General features: G+C 42.1%; 1 protein-coding gene across 2 annotated transcripts in view; it reads right to left on the bottom strand.

Annotated features, from left to right (window-relative positions):
• The window catches only part of FCRL5 (Fc receptor like 5), a 39,415-nt gene extending 18,712 nt beyond the window's left edge, over positions 1-20,703 (bottom strand). For both annotated transcript variants that reach the window (XM_003821014.6, XM_008974494.5), the window contains exons 1-8: positions 20,262-20,703; positions 17,491-17,511; positions 14,871-15,125; positions 12,788-13,039; positions 12,219-12,503; positions 10,819-11,097; positions 7,037-7,315; positions 2,563-2,841 (exon numbers count right to left, since the gene is read on the bottom strand). In XM_003821014.6, the coding sequence (XP_003821062.4) occupies positions 2,563-2,841; positions 7,037-7,315; positions 10,819-11,097; positions 12,219-12,503; positions 12,788-13,039; positions 14,871-15,125; positions 17,491-17,511; positions 20,262-20,292 (1,681 nt within the window). In that variant the 5' untranslated portion in view covers positions 20,293-20,703. The remainder of the gene's footprint in view (positions 1-2,562; positions 2,842-7,036; positions 7,316-10,818; positions 11,098-12,218; positions 12,504-12,787; positions 13,040-14,870; positions 15,126-17,490; positions 17,512-20,261) is intronic.
• Positions 20,704-21,138: the final 435 nt, after the last annotated feature.

Genomic DNA, 21,138 nt, shown 5'->3' with positions numbered 1-21,138 from the left:
TGTATGTATATCAAAATATCAAACTGTGCTTCCATAAATATATACAATGTGTCAATTAAGACGAAAAGGTTGAACCAATTTACACTTGTAATAATGGTGTATAAGAGTTTCTGTTTCCTCTTTCCCTGATCATTTGTGATCATATCAATGCACAGGTTTATTTTTATTATTTTTTTTTTTGTCAGTCCTAACATCTATGGTTGCGCCACCCAAAGAATTCACTTGTTCTCTCCTATGTGACCCTACAGGCTTCTAGTTGGTTTTCCATGGAATTTTAGTGAAGTATAAGCCATTAATGATGAGTAACTGTTGACAAAGTATTCAGAAACGATTTACAAAATGGACATTTTGAAATCTATTACTAATTTTTTAAAACAGTACATTCTTTTTGAATTGTGAAATAACTCACAATTTACTCTGAAATAATAATAATCATGAGAAAATGATTGTTCCTTTACTTCCTCTCCTTCCTCTGACTAACTGATTTTTCTTTGTTACATTTTTTTTACATTTTCAGTGTTCATAACAGTTACTTTCTATTCTGTGACCATAATTCTCACAGTTGATTAGCCTTTGTTTCTATATCTAAATCAGTGGTTTCCAATCTTGTCTACACAATATTCTCACTTGAGGTTGTGTCAAAAAATATTGATTCTGTGGCCCCATCTGTGAGATTCTGAATTGAATTAGTCTGGAGAGGGGCTTAGTAATGTGTCTTTTACAAAGGTCTTTGACGAGTCTAATGTGCAGCCAGGGTTGAGAGCCAGTCATAATGCGGTTTCCTCATTATGAGTCCTTTATATTCATTTACATCTTGTTGGGCTAGATTTTGTCATTAGGTGGTTTTTCCAGAAGGCTTAGTGCATTCTCAGTTTCCTGAATCCCTGTATTTTTGACAATGTCTTTTTGAATTGATATAAAATTTTCAGTTATTATTCTTCCCTCGCAGGTCCAAGTCTGGACATCACTCCTCTCTCTTTGGTATTGAGTGTGCTGCAAAGTCTAAGACTAACTTGATGTTTTTCTTTCTGAGATGACTGCTTTTTTCCCCATAATCATATGCACATATATATATTTTTAACCTCAAAGGTCAATAACGTCATCAACATATATGTTCTGATCTACATATTCAAGTTTTCTTTACTTCCCAACAATTTCTACTACATTTTTGAGTTTCATTTTACTCTTTGGTTCAATTTTCTGAGGGTCTCCATTTTAATTATCCACATAACTGGATAATGGGGGGGCTCCATTGTCTGATTTCCATATTATAATTTTTGCCTTTATTTCTGTATCTTTCTACTTTGCATTCTGTATTGTTTTCTCAAATTGGTTCTTCATTCAGTTAACGGTTTTCAAAGGTATCCATTCTATTCTTACTGCTTCAAATTGGTATTTCATTTCTAAAATAGCTTTGTTTTTTTTTCCTCTTGGGCTTTGCTCAATGATTTTTTTAAATCCCCTCTTATCATCTTGTCATATCATCTGTCCACTAAATTACAAATGTTGACTGAGGACCTACTGTGTGCCAAACACTGAGTAGGCACAGGGATGTTGTGAAGACCAAGATGGATGCAGTTCTGTTCTCATGAAGCTTACATTCTACTGGCATTAAGGGTGACAGTCAAGAAACAGAAAATAAAGAGGCTTAGGATGCTGCTGAATATGAGAAGAAAGTAAAACATGGATAAAAACATAGTAATGGGATGCAGAATGAGTGAAGTCTAGAAGCATCCTAGATAGATTTGGCTCTGACTTTGAAGTAGTCTCAGAACATTCACATTTTAAAAATAACCTCTTTACTCAACAAGTTATGCTAGGGGCATGTCTGACACATCAGGCTCAAGATTTTTCTATCATACCATTTGGCTTCTCTGAAAAGAAAGTAAACTTTCCCCCAGTTTCTATAAACAAAGATTCAAGTAAAAACAGAAGCAACTTAGCTCCTAAAAAGACACCAAATCGTACACATACAATTTGCACACGTTTCTTAAATGTATGTCATACTTCAACAATAGTTTTTTAAAATAATGCAATAAAATGATACTGATTTTAGCAGGTTAGAAAACAAGGGATCATAAAAACTCCAGAAGTTTGAGGAGTTGGTTCCTAGGGAGCCATTTCCTCCTTTGTTCACCAGCAGCTTTCTCCAAATCTACCATAAGATTGGAAATCCTTTGGAGAATTTAAGGTCTTGACGAATATTTATCTATAAGACCGTGCTTGTAGCTAAGTTAATATGTAAATGTCAGTAGAGAAGTAGGACACGCTCCGTGCATCAAGAAAAATTGGCGTACTGTTAGGACATACAAGGAATGAGGAGAAAATACAATAAATAAATTCTTTTGGTAAAAGCTGGGGAATCTACTGAGCTGTTTTAGGGGTCTGGCTGAGCCAGGACTTATGAGTATGGAAAACCCCAGCTAGTTAGTTGAGGAGGAAGCCAAGAAGGGGATTAAGTTGATTAGGGGAGGAAACTGGACAGTGCAAACAGATTTTTAAAGGAATGGGTGAGAGAGAACTCAGCCAGGGGTGGGTGACTGGCAGGAACCCAGCACTTACCAGTGACAAAAAGGCTCACCACCTCACTGCACTGGGGACCAAAGCCATTGTCAGCTGTGCAGTAGTAATTCCCTGAATGTCCTTCAGTCAGAGAGAAGCTGAAGGACACTCTTCCCACAGAGGGTGTTGAGCTGCTCCACAGGGGCATGTCCTCATGATAAAACTGGTATAGGATTCGTGGGGAACCTCTCTGGACCTCACAGTGAAGTGTCACAGTGGCTCCTTCAAAAGTCAAGGCCTCAGGAGAGCTGAGGCTGAGGACAGGACGAGACACAGGGACTGAGGAAGAGAAAGATTGAGTCAAGAGTTGCTTTTGCCTCTTACTGTAGATTTCAACACTTGGCCAGTGCAGATGCCCAGTCTCCAGTACAGGATCTCCAGACTTCACCTACCTGGAGGGCAGCCAAGCAACTTCTCAGGTTTCTGTGACCAGCCCTCCATGCTGGTCTTTCCCTATCTGTTCATTTTTCCAGCAGACCAATAGTCTCTTCTCTCATGGCTCCTCTTGTAGTGTGACCTGCCTCCCTTTTGCAGAGGAGATGATGCTTTCAAGGAAGAAATTCCTTGTCTTGCCACCACCAGACTCACTTGCACCCCTCCTCACTTCTTCCTGCAACCATGCAGGCTTCCCTGCAACCATGGAAGAGCCATGCCTGGCCTGCCCAAGGGGGATTTTCCTATGTCTCTTGACCTTGTGCACATCTGCCTCTGTCCTAGACATAAAGTCCTTACCTCTTTTGGCTTCTTCTAAACTACATTTTGGTGTGTTTAACTATCTCCATATAAGAAAAACTATCAGACAATTCAAAAACAACTTTATTTGTATTTGAAGTTCCTCACAGTTGGTTCCTCCACTTTTCTGTGGACAGACTTCTGGAAGAAGTGACCTACATTTATCATCTCTACTTCTTTATCTCATATCTCATATGCATATTCTGTCCATTACAACTCAGTTTTTACCCCCAATAATCTACTAAAGCTGATTTTTCATGTTTATGAATATAGTAATGATGATAATGATAAATATAAAAAAGATATTTGTTATAATGACATTATAGTGCCTTTAAGTTCTGGTGTGTGTATATTTGTCAGATGTAATTTGTGAATATCTATATGTATAAAGACACTAAGTTAATCATCAAAACAATTCAATGAGGTAGGTATTATTGTTGTCCCTATGTCACAGATGAAAATACTGAGGCCCCGAGTGGTTGAGTCACACAGCTAGTAAGCGAAGAGGCAGCAGTCAAACCCAGGTATTCTGGTTCTAGTCTGTGTTCTTCTGCCAAAGGGTACTTTGTGGTTAAATTCACTGGATGTGACTCAGTTTTTTTTTTTTTTTTTTTTTTGAGATGGAGTCTCACTGTATCACCCAGGCTGGAATTCAGTGGCATGATCTCAGCTCACTGCAAACTTTGCCTCCCGAATTCAAGCAATTCTCCTGCCTCAGCCTCCTGAGTAGCTGGCGTTACAGGCGACTGCCACCACATCTGGCTAATTTTTGTATTTTTAGTAGACACAGGATTTCACTATGTTGGCCAGGCTGGTCTCAAACTCCCGACCTCAGGTGATCCACCTGCCTCAGCCTCCCAAAGTGCTGGAATTACAGGCATGAGCCACCTCTCCTGGCCATGACTCAGTATTTATCTTTCATCATCTCTTAGCTTTGCCTTATCCAAACTGGCTCACTATCATCTGCTTAGAACATGTTCTACCCTTGGTGACAGTGGGGCACACTCTCATAGTGAGTGCCTTTTCCCTCGGCCAGAGTCGTTCCTTCTCATGTCCCATTTCCTCTACTGGGACTAGACTGGGGGTTCTGTCCAACTGGACACTCCCTTGTTGGGCTCCCTCCTTCACGCCTGGCTACTCCTCAAACAGGTTGCTCTATGACCTGATCCCCACTGTACTGCTGGAGTGGTTTTCCCCAACATTTAAAACCTTCATGGAGCCCAGATTGCCCTGCAGAATATGGCCCAAGCCCTTACTCTGCTTCTAAGTAGGTTCTAATGATGTTGTCTTCCCCAACCTTATCTTGTGGTTCTCCACTGTTCTGTCTATGGTTCAGTCATCAAGAACTGACCACTTTCCAGTTCCTTGAAAGTGTCCTCCCTCCCTCACCACAATCCTCTTCTCCATCAGGTCTCATCTTGTTGCGGGAAGTCAGGGACCCCGAATGGAGGGACCAACTGAAGCCATGGCAGAAGAACATAAATTGTGAAGATTTCATGGACATTTATTAGTTCCCCAAATTAATACTTTTATAATTTCTTATGCCTGTCTTTACTGCAATCTTTGAACATAAATTGTGAAGATTTCATGGACACTTATCACTTCCCCAATCAATACCCTTGTGATTTCCTATGCCTGTCTTTACTTTAATCTCTTAATCCCATCATCTTTGTAAGCTGAGGATGAATGTCACCTCAGGACCCTGTGATAATTGTGTTAACTGCACAAATTGTTTAAACAATATGAAATCTGGGCACCTTGAAAAAAGAACAGGATAACAGCAATGTTCAGGGAACAAGGGAGATAACCTTAAACTCTGGCTGCCTGTGAGCCGGGTGGAACAGAGTCATATTTTTCTTCTTTCAAAAGCAAATAGGAGAAATATCACTGAATTCTTTTTCTCAGCAAGGAACATCCCTGAGAAAGAGAATGTGTCTCTAAGGGGAGGCCTCTGAAATGGCCGCTTTGGGGATGGCTGTCTTTTATGATCGTTGCTGAGGGATGAAATAAGCTCTGGTCTCCCATAGTGCTCCCAGGCTTATTAGGACGAGGAAATTCCTGCCTAATAAATTTTGGTCAGACTGGTTGTCTGCTCTCAAACCCTGTCTCCTGATAAGATGTTATCAATGACAATGCGTGCCCAAAGCTTCATTAGCAATTTTAATTTCGCCCTGGTCCTGTGGTCCTGTGAGCTCACCCTGCTTCCATTTGCCTTGTGATATTTTATTACTTTGTGAAGCATGTGATCTCTGTGAGCCACACCCTATTAGTACACTCCCTCCTCTTTTGAAAATCACTAATAAAAACTTGCTTGTTTTATGGCTTAAGGGGCATCATGGAACCTGCCGACATGTGATGTCTACCCTGGACACCCAGCTTTAAAATTGTTCTCTTTTGTACTCTGTCCCTTTATTTCTCAGACCGGCTGACACTTAGGGAAAATAGAAAAGAACCTACGTAAAATATTGGGGGTGAATTTCCCCCGATATCATCTCAAATTCCAAGAATTGTTTTCTCACTTCCCAACTCAGATTGGCATGCCTTTCATCTGCTCCTGCAGCCACCAGGTACTTCTAAACTTAGGTTGATGTTTTCTCTATTACTTGTCTGCATTTGCTATTAGCCCCTGTGAACTGTGTGGGCAGGGCCAGGTTAGTGTAGTCTTAGATGCATCCTTAGATGTCACTACATCTAGGTGTACATATACAATCAGCATTTAGTAGGTGAAGAAGTGGGTCATTTAATAGGACTTTAAACATCTCTGAGTGTGTTTGATCATGATGTCCCTGTCTCCACTTTCCTTGGGCCTCTGAATGTTAGGAGTACTGTTCTTTTTCTACATCATTTGATGTCTCCCCCTGGGTTCCCTGGCCCTCTCCTTTATAATCACACACATCCATGTGGGAGGGACTGGATTCTTGCTTGTCTTCCAAGCTGGTATTATTGTTTTACAGGAAAGGAAATTGAGGCCGCTTCCAGGACCAACCAAGACTGGACTCTCTGTCTCCAGTATAGGCCCAAATCACACTGTCTCCTTCAACATTGAACCTGGCCATTTAGCCACAAATGGATGGTTCAAAACTGAGATCCAAAGCTCAAAGGAAACCTTTTTGATGTCATAACTATTTGACAGCTACCTGAGTAGCCGTGAGGGCATTAAGCCAAGCAAGCAGAGGTTAAGCTGTCTCCTGACCTGCCCTCAGCCCACCGCTGTCTGTGCCTTTCTTACCTACTGCCCAATCAACCCTAAAAAAGGCTTGAGCAAGGGAGACATGTTGGGTTAACTATGATCCAGCGACTTGTCTTTGTGTCTTACATGACTTTGCATCTGGTTATTCATTGATGTCTGATGTTAACTGGACAGGGGACATTTCTGTGCTCCTGAGAACTGAGTCTGAGTCTATATCTACTAAGAATAATTTAGTAAACAAAAATCAGGCATCTGGCAGATCTACAGGACAAGTGGAGAGCACGAGAAAAGCAATTGGCTGCTCAGAATTTGAGAAGCAGGGAAAAGAAAGCTGCTGCATCATTAGGCAGGGGTGGGAAGGCACCCAGACTGCAATGAGATGAGGCTCAAGGGGCAGACAGCTGGTTCAGTGAGCTAGAGAGTGGAGGAGGATATTAGGTTGTTCCAAGAAAGAAACAGAGGATACTGGAAGGTACACGCTGACTTCTGAAGGGCTGGGTAAGAGAGGACTCTTGGCCAGGGGTGGGTGATTGGCAGGAACCCAGGGCTTACCAGTGACGGAGAGGCTCACCGCCTTACTGCGCTGGGGGCCAAAGCCATTGTCAGCTGTGCAGTAGTAGTTCCCTGAATGCTCTGCAGTCAGAGAGAAGCTGATGGCCACTCCTCCTGCAGAGTTGGCCGACCTACGCTCCAGGGCAGCATCCTCATGATGAAACTGGTACAGGATGGGGAGTGAACCTCTCTGGGCTTCACAGTGAAGTGTCACCTTGGCTCCCTCAAAAATCAGGTCCTCAGCAGAGCTGAGGTTGAGAACAGGATGAGACACGGGAACTGAGAGAGAGAAAAAATTAGTCAAGATTTGTTTCTGTCTCTTGCTGTAGTTTTCATAAAAGGAAAATAAATCTTGGGAACCCCAAATCACTAAGCCAAAGGGAAAAGTCAAGCTGGGAACTATTTCAGGCAAACCTGCTTTTTATTTTATTCCTTAATAAGATAACTTCAAAGACTTTTCTAAAAGCTACATACCTCCCTCAAAATTTGTCCACTGAAATATTTCTTTGTGGGCCCCAAGATCTTTACCCTAAAATGGTTCTGTTTTAAATGGTTCTGTTTTACCCTAACAGTGTAAATTGATAGCTGATTTTCACAAGTGCAGGACAAAAGACAGAACTTTAAGTCATTGCTGCTTACAGGAGACAAATGCATATCTGATTGTTTCCCTGACTTAAATATGCAGACTCACTGGGCTAAAGGAAGACAGAAGTGACTATTCTTCTGCCCCTCTCTCACATGTAAATTGTGTATTCTGCTAAAGGTTGATCAAAGACTCAAAAGAATGCAACTGTTTGTCTGTTATTTACACATACTTTTAAAAAAATTTCTTCCTTTTTCTCCAGTATCTTCCCTTTCACCTTTAAATATTGAAACCCTCAAAATCATCTTTGGAGAAGGCAGGGAGCTGAATCTGGGGCACATGTCTTTAGCCATGGCAAAATATACTATCCAAATTGATTGAGACCTGTCTCAGATAGTTTTTGGTTCACAGATTCAATGTTTCACCAGTGCAGTTGTTCAGTCTCCAGTCCACAGGCTCTACCCACCTGCAGGGTGACCCAGCCACTTCCCAGGCTACTCTCACCAGCTCTCCTGTCCTCCATCCTAGTCATTCCCTGTCTTTTCCTTTTCCACCAGACCTCTTGTCTTTTCTCCTCTCCCAGCTCCCCTTGTTGTAGGACCTGCCTCTGTTGTGCAGAGATGCTGCTCTCAAAGAAGAATTCCCTTGTCTTTCTACCAGCAGAACCACACCCTTACCTGCATCAGCTCCTCACTCTGACCTGGGCCCTGAGGCTATGGAAGAGCCCTCCTTGGCCTGCCTGGGGGGATTTTCTTCTGTCTTTTCATCCTGTGCTCACCTGCCTCTGTCCTAGATAAAAGGTTTTTACCTCTACTGGCTTCTTGCAAACACCATTTGCATGTGTTTAACCCTCTCCATGTTAAAAAAAAAAAAAAAAAACCATCAGACAATAGAAAAACAACCCTATTTGCATTTGCAGTTCCTCATAGTCGGTTTCTCCACCTTTCTGTAGTCAGTCTTCTGGAAGAAGTGACCTACCTTTAACATCTCTACTTCTTTATCTCATATCTCATATGCATGTTTTGTCCATTACAACTTGGTTTTAATCCCCAACAATCTACTAAAGTGAATTTTCATGTTTCTGAATATAATTATGATGATAAAGATAAAAATAATAAAATAGATGTTTGTTATAATGACACTATAGTGTCTTTAACTAAGTTCTGGTGTTTGTATATTTGTTGGATGTAATTTGTAAATATTGATATATAGAGAGACACTAATTTAATTATCAAAGCAATTCATTGAGGTGGGTACAATTGTTGCCCCTCTTTCACAGATGAAGATGCTGGGGACCCAAGTGGTTGAGTCACACAGCTAGTAAGTGAAGAGGCAGCAGTCAAACCCAGGTATTCTGATTCTAGTCTGTCTTCTGCCAAAGAGTACTTTGTGGCTAAATTCACTAGATGTGACTCAGTTTTTATCTGTCATCATCTCTTAGCTTTGCCTTATCCAAACCAGCTCCCTCTCTTCTGCTTAGAACACATTCTGCCCTTGGTGACAGTGGGGCACACTCTCACAGTGCCTCTTGCTTCAACCAGAGTCCTTCTTTCTCAAGTCCCAACTCCTCTACTGGAACTGGCCTGGGGGTTTGGTCCAACAGGACGCTCTCTTGATGAACCCTCTCCTTCACTCCTGGCTGCCCCCCAAACTGGCTGCTCTATGACTCATTTCTCACTGTGCTGCTGGAGTGGTTTTCCCCAAGATTTAAAGCATTCATGGAGCCCAGATTGCCCTGCAAAATATGGCCCAAGCCCTTACTCTGCTTCTAAATATGGTCTAAACATACCTTCCTCTCCAACCTTATCCTACCTTTCTCCACTGTTCAGTCTGTGCTGCAGTCGTCAAGAACCGACTACCCCTCCAGTTCCTGGAACATGCCTTCCTTACCTCACCACAATCCTCTTCTCCTGAAATGTTCCCACTCATCCTCAGGTCTCAACTCACACATGAGTTCTTCCAAGAAATTTTTTCTCACTTCCCAACTCAGATTGGCATGCCTTTCCATCTGCTCCTGCAGCCACCAGGTGCTTCTATCCTCAGGTTGATGTTTTCTCTATTACTTGACTGCATTTGCTATTAGCCCCTACGAACTGTATGGGCAAGGCCAGGTTAGTGTAGTCTTAGATGCATCCTTAGATGTCAGTACACTCTGGTCCATGGAATATATGCAATCAGCATTTATTAGGTGAAGAAGTGAGTCATTGAATAGGACTTTAAACGTCTCTGAGCATGTTTGATCATGATGTCACTGTCTCCACTTTCTTTGGGCCTCTGAATGTCAGGGACACTGTTCTCTTTCTACGTCATTTGATGTTTCCCCCTGGGTTCCCTGGTCCTCTCCTTTATAATCTCACACATCCATGTGGGAGGGACTGGATTCTTGCTTGTCTTCTAAGCTGGTATTATTGTTTTACAGGAAAGGAAACTGATGCCGCTTCCAGGACCAACCAAGACTGGACTCTCTGTCACCAGTATAGACCCAAATCACACTGTCTCCTTCAACGTTGGACCTGGCATTCAGCCATGCATGGATGGTTCAAAACTGAGATCCAAAGCTCAAAGGAAACCTTTCTGATGTCATAACTGTTTGGCAGCTACCTGAATAGCTCTGAGGGCATTAAGCCAAGCAAGTAGAGGTGAAGCTATCTCCTGGCCTGCCCCCAGCCCACCATTGCCTGTGCCTTTCTTACCTGCTGCCCATCAACTCTAAAAAAGGCTTGAGCAAGAAGGACATGCTGGGTTAACTATGATCCAGCGACTTGTCTTTGTGTCTTACATGTCTTTGCCTTTGGTTTATTGATTAATGTCTGATATTAACAGAACAGGAGATACCTCTGTGCTCCTGGAAATTGAGTCTGTGTCTACTGAGAATAATATAGTGAATGAAAATCAGTCATCTGGGGAGCCACAGGACAAGTGGAAAGCACAAGAAAAGCACTTGGCTTCTCAGAAATTGGGAACCAGGGGATAGAAAGCCACTGCACCATCAGGCAGGGGTATGAAGGCACCTAGACTGCAATGCAACGAGACTCAAGAGGCAGACAGCTGGTTCAGTGAGCCAGAGAGTGGAGGAGGACATTAGGTTTTCCCAAGAAAGAAACCGAGGATACTGGAAGGTATATGCTGACTTCCGAAGGGCAGGGTGAGACAGGACTCTTGGCCAGGGGTAAGTGATTGGCAGGAATGCAGGGCTTACCAGTGACTGAGAGGCTCACAGCCTTACTGGGCTTGGCACCAAGGCCATTGTCAGCTGTGCAGTAGTAGTTCCCTGAATTCTCTGTAGTCAGTGAGAAGCTAATGGATGCTCCCCTTTCACAGCGGACTGACTTGTACCTCAGGGGGACACCGTCATGATAAAACCTGTACAAAGTGCGCAGAGAATCTTCCTGGGTTTCACAGTGAAGTGTCACCTTGGTTCCCTCAAAATTCAGAGCCTTTTCAGGGCTGAGAGTGAGGACAGGATGAGATGCAGGGACTGAGCAAGAGAAAAAATTAGTCAAGAATTGCTTTTGCCTCTTACTGTAGATTACAAGTCATGGCCAATGCAAATGCCCAGTCTCCAGTCTCCACCCTTAACTTGCTGCCATCAGAACCACACACCCTTACCTGCACCTGCTTCTTGCTCCTTCCCTCTGCCCTATGACTATGGAATGTTGCACCTGAAGTGCCCAATTATTCTGAGTCTTCTTTCCTGTTCCTGTTCATTTCTCCTTCACTTGCATTGGCCTCAGGGATTTATTTGCCATTGCTAGTTTTTCCTTAAATATTAGCATAGTCTTCTAGAGCTTTTTCTTCTGTTCCTACTCTCTCCCTTGGCCCAGACTGACCTTCTTTATTTACAGGTGAGAAAACTGAGTCAGGGAGAGACTAGGAGACCTGCCTGTGTAGGCTGTTTTCAGGGCCAGCCAGGGCCAGAGTTGGTGTCTTGACTCCTAGTCTGGTGATGATCACATTGTCTCCTTAGAAGTGAGTCTGGAGTTTGCCATGAGTGGAGGGGTGACACAGGGCTCTACAGAAGCTGTTTTTCCCTCATCACTGTAACTACCACAATAGCTTTGAAGGAAGGATGGTGCTGTATACTAGTAAGGGAGGTGATGTAATCTGGGGTGCATATTTATACTCATAACTAGGGAATGGTAAACCTCCAGAGTTACATATTTGGAGTAACTATGATGTTGCAACCTGTCTTTGTATCCTACAGAAATTTTCACTTTGGTTATTGTCAACAAGTAATGTTAATTGGGACAACAGATACCTCTGTACCCCAGAGTCAGAGAGCTATGCCACAGCCCATGGCTTATCCCTATGGGCCTAGAAGAAAAAAAAATGATGTCAGGGAAGAGAACCCTGTGAGAGAAAAGAAGAATTGTATTTAATGGCATTGAAAGAAAAAAATTAGACCTTTTTTTCTTGGATTTTCCTGGGTCTAAGCTCTTCTAAGATGTTCACAAGAGTAGAGGTCTCTTTGCTTGCACAACTCCCATTCTCACAGGTACGAGTTTTTTCTACAGAGACTGGTGACCCACGCTGATATGCAGCCCTGTCCCACTTTTCCAGCCCTCTCTGCAGCAAATCTCAGGTTCCACCAACACTTACTCTGCACCTGTATCCAGGATCTCGGGCTGTCAGATATGATGCTGTAAGTCATTGTTGCTGCCTTACACCAGTAGAACCCTGAATCTTTACTCCACATGGCAGTAATCTGGAACTTCGGGGAGAGACTCCAGCCTAATCCCAGGATCTGGTCATCTCTGAAGAAGCGGAAACGGAGCGGGACATCTGACCTCTCTAGAGAGAGCCGGGTCTCACAGGTCAGGGTCACTGGGCTCCCGCTGATGGGCTGGAAGGAGCTGGCTCTCAGCACTGGACGTGTAAATGGCTCTAGAGAGAAGAATCACAACAGTCCCAGAGCAATGAGGCTGGAACTGCTTTGGAGAAAAACACACTTCAAGCAGCAGCACATCCAAAAGCAGGCAAAGAAAGGAATGCCATTGATCCCTAGCTTCCTTCGGCCCAAAGCACTACTATACTTCCTCTGCTCCTTGCAGGAATGTGTCCTGTGGTTTAGTAGTATTCCAGTCCACCCTTTTCCTCCTGTTCTATCTCTATGACCCCAAGGAATCTCCTTTTGACCAACTCACTTCACAAAATAATGAACGCTTTACCTTGGACTTGGATTTTGACTGTATTGGAAGAAACAGGGCAACAACTTTCCTTGTATCCAGTACAGCGATATGCACCATTGTCCTTGAGACGTGCATGAGGAATACGGAAGTCAGTTCTTTTATTAAGGAATGCCAGGACATTATCATTCTTGTAAATAGTATTATTCAGTGTTACTTCCACCTTTGCCCGGCACCTCAGAACCACAGAGTCTCCTTCAAACACAGAAAGTGGAGCTTGCAGGATCAGCGAAGCTATGAGAAACACAGTAGAGTTATTTGGTTCATCTTATTGTTTCCCCTTTCTTTTCATTGTTTTTCCAAGTAGATTTTATTTAAAAAAAAATGGGTTGGGAAAAAGAACTCTTAAAATAATTATCATTTCTTTTTTTCTGATTTAAAAATGAACACATACACCTTGAGAAAAGTTGAAAAGCAGAAATGTAGGTAAAATCACCTACCATCTCACCACCCATGTTTTGGCATATGTTTTTCCAGTTTTCTCTTCCACTTTCAAGTACTTAAGAGCTCATGCGTATTTCTTTTATGGAATAATAATAATATTTGTAGATTTGATAACTTTCCTTTCACTTACTATGCTATGAACACTTTCCTACATCATTAGTATCATTATTGAACCTGATTTTTAATGTTTGCAGTTTTCCTTCAATGGCAGTAATGTAATTTCTTTAATGAGTTTTTTTTTTTTTTTTTTGAGACGGAGTCTCACTCTTTTGCCCAGGCAGGACTGCAGTGGTTCTATCTCGGCTCACTGCAAGCTCCATCTCCCGGGTTCATGCCATTCTCCTGCCTCAGCCTCCCGAGTAGCTGGGACTACAGGCACCCGCCACCAAGCCCGGCTAATTTTTTGTATTTTTAGTAGAGACGGGGTTTCATCGTGTTAGCCAGGATGGTCTCGATCTCCTGACCTCGTGATCCGCCCGCCTTGGCCTCCCAAAGTGCGGGGATTACAGGCGTGAGCCACCGCGCCTGGCTAGGTATTCTTTTTCTAAACCATGTTAAGGTCTGCCATTTTCAGGGATGGACATCTGTGATTGTTTCAGTAGGCAAATTCTTAAGAGACGGATTGTTAAGTCAAAGAGTATAAACATTTTTGTTTATTCCTTGCTAGTACACTGCTTCCACTACATTAAAAAATGATATAACTTCAACTTCAAAACAGGTGGCTTTAGGACAAGGAAGGAAATGTCTCTTCCTTTATCTTTCTTTCTCTGTATATTTATCTACCTATGCATTATCTACCCATAAGTATGAACAATTCTCCTGCCACTTATTATTCCAAGTAAATAATGTGACTTAAAACTATACATAGAGGCCGGGTGCAGTGGCTCATACCTGTAATCCCAGCACTTTGAGAGGCCTAGGTGAGCAGATCGCTTGAGCCCAGGAGTTCAACATTAGCCTGGGCAGCATGAGGAAATCCCATCTCTGCTAAGAACACAAAAATTAGCCAGGTGTGATGGCGGGCTCTTGTAGTCCTACTTACTAGGGATACCGAGGTGGGAGAATTGCTTGAACCTGGGAGACAGAAGTTGCAGTGAGCCAAGATAACGCCACTGCACTCCAGCCTGGGTGACAGAGCGAGACTCCATCTCAAAAAACCAAACCAAACCAAGCCAAACCAAAAAGCTATACATAGATTCAGGGACCACTCAAATAAATTAGTCCTCAGACTTTCTGGTACCGGAGAGGCTTGTAAAAAATACAAATTGCTGGACCCCACTTCTACAGATTTCTATTGAATAAGCATAGGTAGGTCCTGAGTATCTGTATGGTTGATAAGCTGCCCAGGCTTTCTGACTCAAATCAAACTTTAAGAACCACAGGTTTAGAGACATTAATCCACTCAAGTAAAAATTCTATTTATTTTAATGTTTAAAATTAAGCAGCTAACCCCATTCCCTGTCTGGTTGTATTCTGAGCTTTTTACTCTCTCTCTGTCTTACCACAGTGTGAAATAAAATTGTCCACTCATGAAGGGTCTGAGGTAAACAGTAATAACAGCTAGAGAGAAACATGGGCTGAATTGATTTCTAAAGTTGGTGCGTCTTTCACGCTCTCTCACCTGAAGAAAAATCCAAGTGCGCAGGGCTACTGAGAGGGGAGCCCTGGGCCTGGCATCTGTACTCTCCAGATTCCTGAACCTCAAGGGTATTGTCTGGGGTTTCTCTTAGTATTTCTTTCCCAAGGTACTGATGGTACCATTTTGTTTTCTGTGGTGAGTAGAAGCGAAATCCCTTGCAAGTGAGGGTCACTCTCTCTCCTTGGAAGACTGTGGTCCATGGAGGCTGGAGGAAAATAATGGGCCTGGGTGTCCTTGCTGAAGAGGAAAGAGAAAAGGAGTCTGAGATGGAGGTGCCTGCAGACCCAGCCTCAGGGCCTCCTGCTGCATAGCCTGAAGGACCTGAGTTTGGAGGATCTGAAAGAGGTCCTCCGGGAGGGTCACTGATAGCTCAAAGCTCCCTGTCAGTCTGTGGCCCTCACCTCACCCAAGGGAGAAATTGCCCAGGGGATGGCAATGAGCAAAATGATTTCAGGAGGGTGACACCAGCAGGATTCGCCATCAAATATCACAGTTAGGTAGCCTTACATGGAAGTGGGTCCCAGAGAAAATCAACGCTGTGCTGCCATTTCATCATGTTCATACACTCATAAGAAACCCCAAAGGTTATGTTAAAATCACGATTTTGCACTTTCCCTAAGAGAATAAATCATATTATCTTAAGATTTGTCCCTGAGAAAACCTTGAGAGCTCAACTTACCTAATATCTTCATTTTGTGGATGATGATTCAAGTGCCCAGAAGAATCCCATCATAGCTAATTGTGGCAGAGCAAGGAAGGGACAAGTCACTCACTGACATCCAGAGGTGACCAGGACAAGGTTACAGCTGGGGCCACTGATTTGGACAAGGAGAGGGGTTGTAGAGGGTTCTTGCTATTCATGGGCTCTCAATTATCCACTCAGAGCCAAAGGAATGGCAGTAAGAGCCAGAACTAATTAAATGTGGGATGCAGATAACTTGTCTTCTCCCCATCTCCCCTTTCTGTGCCTTTCTTTTTTGTAAGGACCCAGTTATTGGATGTCCTGGAGGATTTTACTCCAAAGTGTAGAGAATGCAGCATTCCTGTTGGCATCAGCACAGTGGGATATTTTCAGGGTATTTTTCTGGCTCGCTGATTGACAGGATCCTATCCTGAGTCCAATACACTTGCCATGGAGTTGAAGATGTCCTGCCTGGCTAAATGGGGTCTGTTGGCAATAATAGTAAATGCAGGGCTTAGCAAAGGCCGGGAGCTGCTTGGGCATTCACCCCTTCCCCCAGGGAGGGTCAGAGGGTGACCATGAAGCTATCCTGGCCCTTGGGCGATGCCAAAAAACCAGGCATCACTTTGAAATCCCTGCTGACCTCAGCAAGAAAACAGGAGATATTGTTTTAGGTCTAACATTTAAGTCTTTAAGAAAACCTAGGCAATACCATTCAGGACATAGGCATGGGCAAGGACTTCATGTCTAAAACACCAAAAGCAATGGCAACAAAAGCCAAAATTGACAAATGGGATCTAATTAAACTAAAGAACTTCTGCACAGCAGAAGAAACTACCATCAGAGTGAACAGGCAACCTACAAAATGGGAGAAAATTTTTGCAATCTCCTCATTTGACAAAGGGCTAATATCCAGAATCTACAATGAACTCAAACAAATTTACAAGAAAAATTCAAACAACCCCATCAAAAAGTGGGTGAAGGATATGAACAGACATTTCTCAAAAGAAGACATTTATGCAGCCAAAAGACACATGAAAAAATGCTCATCATCACTGGCCATCAAAGAAATGCAAATCAAAACCACAATGAGATACCATATCACACCAGTTAGAATGGCGATTATTAAAAAGTCAGGAAACAACATGTGCTGGAGAGGATGTGGAGAAATAGGAACACTTTTACACTGTTGGTGGGACTGTAAACTAGTTCAACCATTGTGGAAGTCAGTGTGGCGATTCCTCAGGGATCTAGAAGCAGAAATACCATTTGACCCAGCCATCGCATTACCAGGTATATAACCAATGGACTACAAATCATGCTGCTATAAAGGCACATACACACATATGTTTATTGCCACACTATTCACAATAGCAAAGACTTGGAACCAACCCAAATGTCCAACAATGATAGACTGGATCAAGGAAATGTGGCACATATACACCATGGAATACTATGCAGCCATAAAAAATGATGAGTTCATGTCCCTTGTAGGGACATGGATGAAGCTGGAAACCGTCATTCTCAGCAAACTATCGCAAGGACAAAAAACCAAACACTGCATGTTCTCACTCATAGGTGGGAATTGAACAATGAGAACACTTGGACACAGGAAGGGGAACATCACACACCAGGGCCTGTCGTGGGGTTGGGGGAGGTGGGAGGGATAGCATTAGGAGATATACCTAATGTTAAATGATGAGTTAATGGGTGCAGCACACCAACATGGCACATGTATACATATATAACAAACCTGCACGTTGTGCACATGTACCCTAAAACTTAAAGTATAATTAAAAAAAAAGGAAAGAAAACAGGAGATATTGGAGATCTCAGGCAGCCATCACAAATGTTTTCTATTTATTAGGAAGAGACACTCTTAACCAGAGACGCTGAAGAGCCAAAGACAGGAGAACTCACCAAACTGTCCACTGACAGGAGCTGCAAAAAATAAGAGCCAGAGATGAACACAGAACCATTATTATTTTGTTTTAAGAAGATAATTCCCTTTTTTACCCATGCATGTATTACCGGTCCCTTTAAAAAATTCATTTAAAAACTCTAATAATTATTCATCAAATGTATATATATATACACATAAATATACATATATATGCATATATATATGGCATGGTATTTGGACTTCTACAGTGAATTTAAAAAATGGTATCTGCCATCAAGAAGTTGACTAGTGGAAAAAAAGAAACACGATTTAAAATAATATAACACAGGGTGTAAGTGCAATAACAGAAATACACATGGGGTATGTTGGGGGCAGAAGGGCCACTAGCCCAGTGTGTAGGATATGTGTGTGTGTGTAGAGTGTGTGTTTGTGTGTACATGTGTTGAACAGGATGGGTGGATCCTTGAAGGTACCTGAAGGAGATGATACTTCACAAAACTGTGAGTGAGAACATGAGTCTGCAGGTGGATGTTAGCATTTGTGTGTGGTAAGAGGCGATTTCTACCTTTCAAGGTAGAAAGGGCACAGAAGTGGAGAAATGACATTGGTGCTCAGGAACTGGGAGTGTTGGGGGAAATAAGACCAGAGAAGCATGCAGGGCCTGAGTAAGTGGTTCTAATTTTATTATAAAAGTGATAAGGAGTAATGGAATGGTTTCAAGGAGGAGATTGACAAGGTTAGAATTTCAGACTTTGATGGAGCACTCTGTCAGTGGACAGAATTTAATGGGACAATACGAAGCAGGGAGACTGATTAGAAGGCAGGGCAAGGAAATGGACATGAATTAAGCCTCCCTTGGGCACCAGACTCCAGGCTATACTCTTCATGAGATCATTGAATCCAAGGGCTCATTATCATCATGCCTAATTTTTAAACAATCAACTGATGCTCAGATTATTTACACCTGATGCTCAGCCCAAGAGATGGTAATGTGTAAGTTTTGTCAGAGTATTTATCCAAATTATCTTCATTATCTGCTTGTTTATTTTCCCTTCTCTATAATGCAAGCTCTATGAGACCTAGGACTTTTCTTATGTTCACCATATATCCTCCAGGACCTATAACGGTGAATGGCATATAAAAGATATTCCTTTAATATTCACTAAATATATTTTTGTTGTATAATGAATTAATTAAAGAACTAGGTTAATAATATAGGAATAGAAGGATAGAGATTTGAGAAATGGGTAATGAAGAGAGAGAGGACACAAAACTGGCAGGTTTATCAATTGAGTAGATATTCTGCATATGGGTTGATTTATTTATTCAACAGATTTTTGGAATGCCAATCATACTCCAGAGCAAGGCAATAGAAATCCAGGAGTGCGTGAGAGACAAATCATCCCTGTCCACATGAGGCTATTGGAGACTTATCCAAACTTAAGTGTTTTACTGAGAACAACAAATTATTCACCATTCACCTGAATATTTTGGCTTCCTTCATCTTTGCATTGTTTTAAATGAAGCTAATATTTTTGTGAGTGGTTTCTATATGGTCTGCATTTACGTAGGTTATTTCATATAACCATGTCAATAATCCTGTGAGGTAAGCACTAGGATTAACCGCATTTTGTAGACCAGGAATCTGGTAGCCAGTAGGTGGCAAGATGAAGTTTGAACCTAGATCCTGTTTGACCCCAGAGCCCATGTTACAAACTTTGCCCTCTCATGCTCAGGACCTGGCCATTACCCACATTGTGTGGGGCCACATTGAGATGTATTCCTACTTCAGGAATTATAGTCCATGCACCTTCCGACTGTGAGGTCCTCTTTTCTTATATCACGCCTGCTCCATTTCTGCTCCTCTAGCTCCTACTCACCTCTAAGTTTCATGAAGTCTTTACTAGCTATTTTGAATACAGTTTATTATCTGCCTACAGCATTCATTGGTAACTTTGCCTGGACAATTATTTAACTGGGATCTTGTTGCATAGCTGCTTGAAAGTACATTGGCCTTGCTGGGAGCCCTTCTATGTCATGACTTTCCAGAACATAGACGTAGTGTCTCCTATGGACTCTAATTGCTCAGCACCTGTGCATAGATATTACTAAACACATTTGCTGAACAAATAAATAAACATATTTAATTCTAATATTTAAACTTTAGTAAAAATCAACCAGTTCGCACATATGAGTTGATAGAGACTTACGCACACCCACAGGGACAAAGAGAAAGTCATGTGCTTTAGATTTATCCTTGCTTTGTCCACCTATGCCTCTGCGACCTCCTCCACCCCATGTTCTTAACCAGCCAATTGCTGCAGTGGTTTGTAATTATGTGCAAGAGAAAGACCTGTCTTTCCCGTTAGAAACCTTCCCTCTTATGCTCGGGACCAGGATCTGGCCTTGTCATACAAGGAATAAATACATCTCCTCTGCAGAGAGGAGAGTGGGCTCTTCTATGAATAAGACAATATGAACAAACAAACATGAAACATTTTCTGGACTTTAAGAAGTACTTTTTAAAGAAAAAAATAAATGAAATTTTAATTGTCGTGGTTATTGTGGTTTCCTACTCTGTAAGATTGAAAATTCCTTCCAGCTGTGGCCATTTTCTTCAGCCTCAAGAGAAAGCCCTGAGCTACAGAGTAAAGTTCAAAAATACAGTCTCCTAATGTAGGAAAGAGTCTCTCAGCAGGGGCTGAGCCCCAAGAAAGGACCAGGCCTGCGGTGGAGAGAGAAGCTGCCCCGATCCCACCCAGGGCCCATGGTGAGCCCTTTTACTCACCCAGGACCAGTAATATCAGCCACAGCAGCATGAAGACCTGGACCACCAAGGGCTGAGATCAAAAGAGAAGTTTCCTCAAGTCCAAAACAGGTTTGGACTTGATCTTACAGTCAGGACACTGCACACCAGCTCCAAGGAGAACATCTGAGAAGCTGTGCTCTCAAAAAGAGCAGAATGCATTAGTGAATTGAAAAAAGGAAGTGGGAGTACCCGTCTTCAGCTGCTAATCACAGTTTCCTACCCGATGATCAAAGAAAAAAAAAAGTTAAGGTTTTAAAAAATCAAATACCCTTGACCCTACATTTTTGCTATTGGGAAATTACCCTGAAGGAAGTATCTGAAGAGAGTTCTATAAGAACGTTTATTGTAGCATTCATTATTGCCTAAACACTGGAAACAAAACAAAAAACCATGATATGGGGACTGTTTAAGAATATTCTGATTCATCCGTACGATGACAAGCAATCATTAAAGAATAAGGTAAATCTGAACATGCCAAGAAGGGAAGACCACCTTGTTTGATGTGAAGAGAATAAAAGTGACATATAGATTGGTTTTGTAGTATTATCCCATTGGGTAAATATAAAAAATAGGATATATATGTACATCAACTCTTTTAAGTATACTTTCTTCTTTTCCTGGAAAGTACACACAAAAATATTGATTATGTTTGAGGAGCAATAGGTGGGAAGAACACAATTTATTTTATGTATTTCTGTACTGTTTGATTTTTTAAAAAATTACCAGGTGAATGTATAGCTCTTATGATTTTCTAAAAGTCAAGTTTCCATCCTGGTATACTGGTCAACAGAGGTTCCTAAGACATTAGCTGCCACGAGGAGTGCCAGTTTCTTTCTTTCAAATATTTTCTCACCCT

Source organism: Pan paniscus, chromosome 1 (assembly GCF_029289425.2).
Source record: "Pan paniscus chromosome 1, NHGRI_mPanPan1-v2.0_pri, whole genome shotgun sequence".
Classification (NCBI taxonomy): Eukaryota; Metazoa; Chordata; class Mammalia; order Primates; family Hominidae; genus Pan; species Pan paniscus.
Note: the sequence above shows the minus strand (reverse complement) of the source record. Positions and strands in the feature narration are given on the sequence as shown.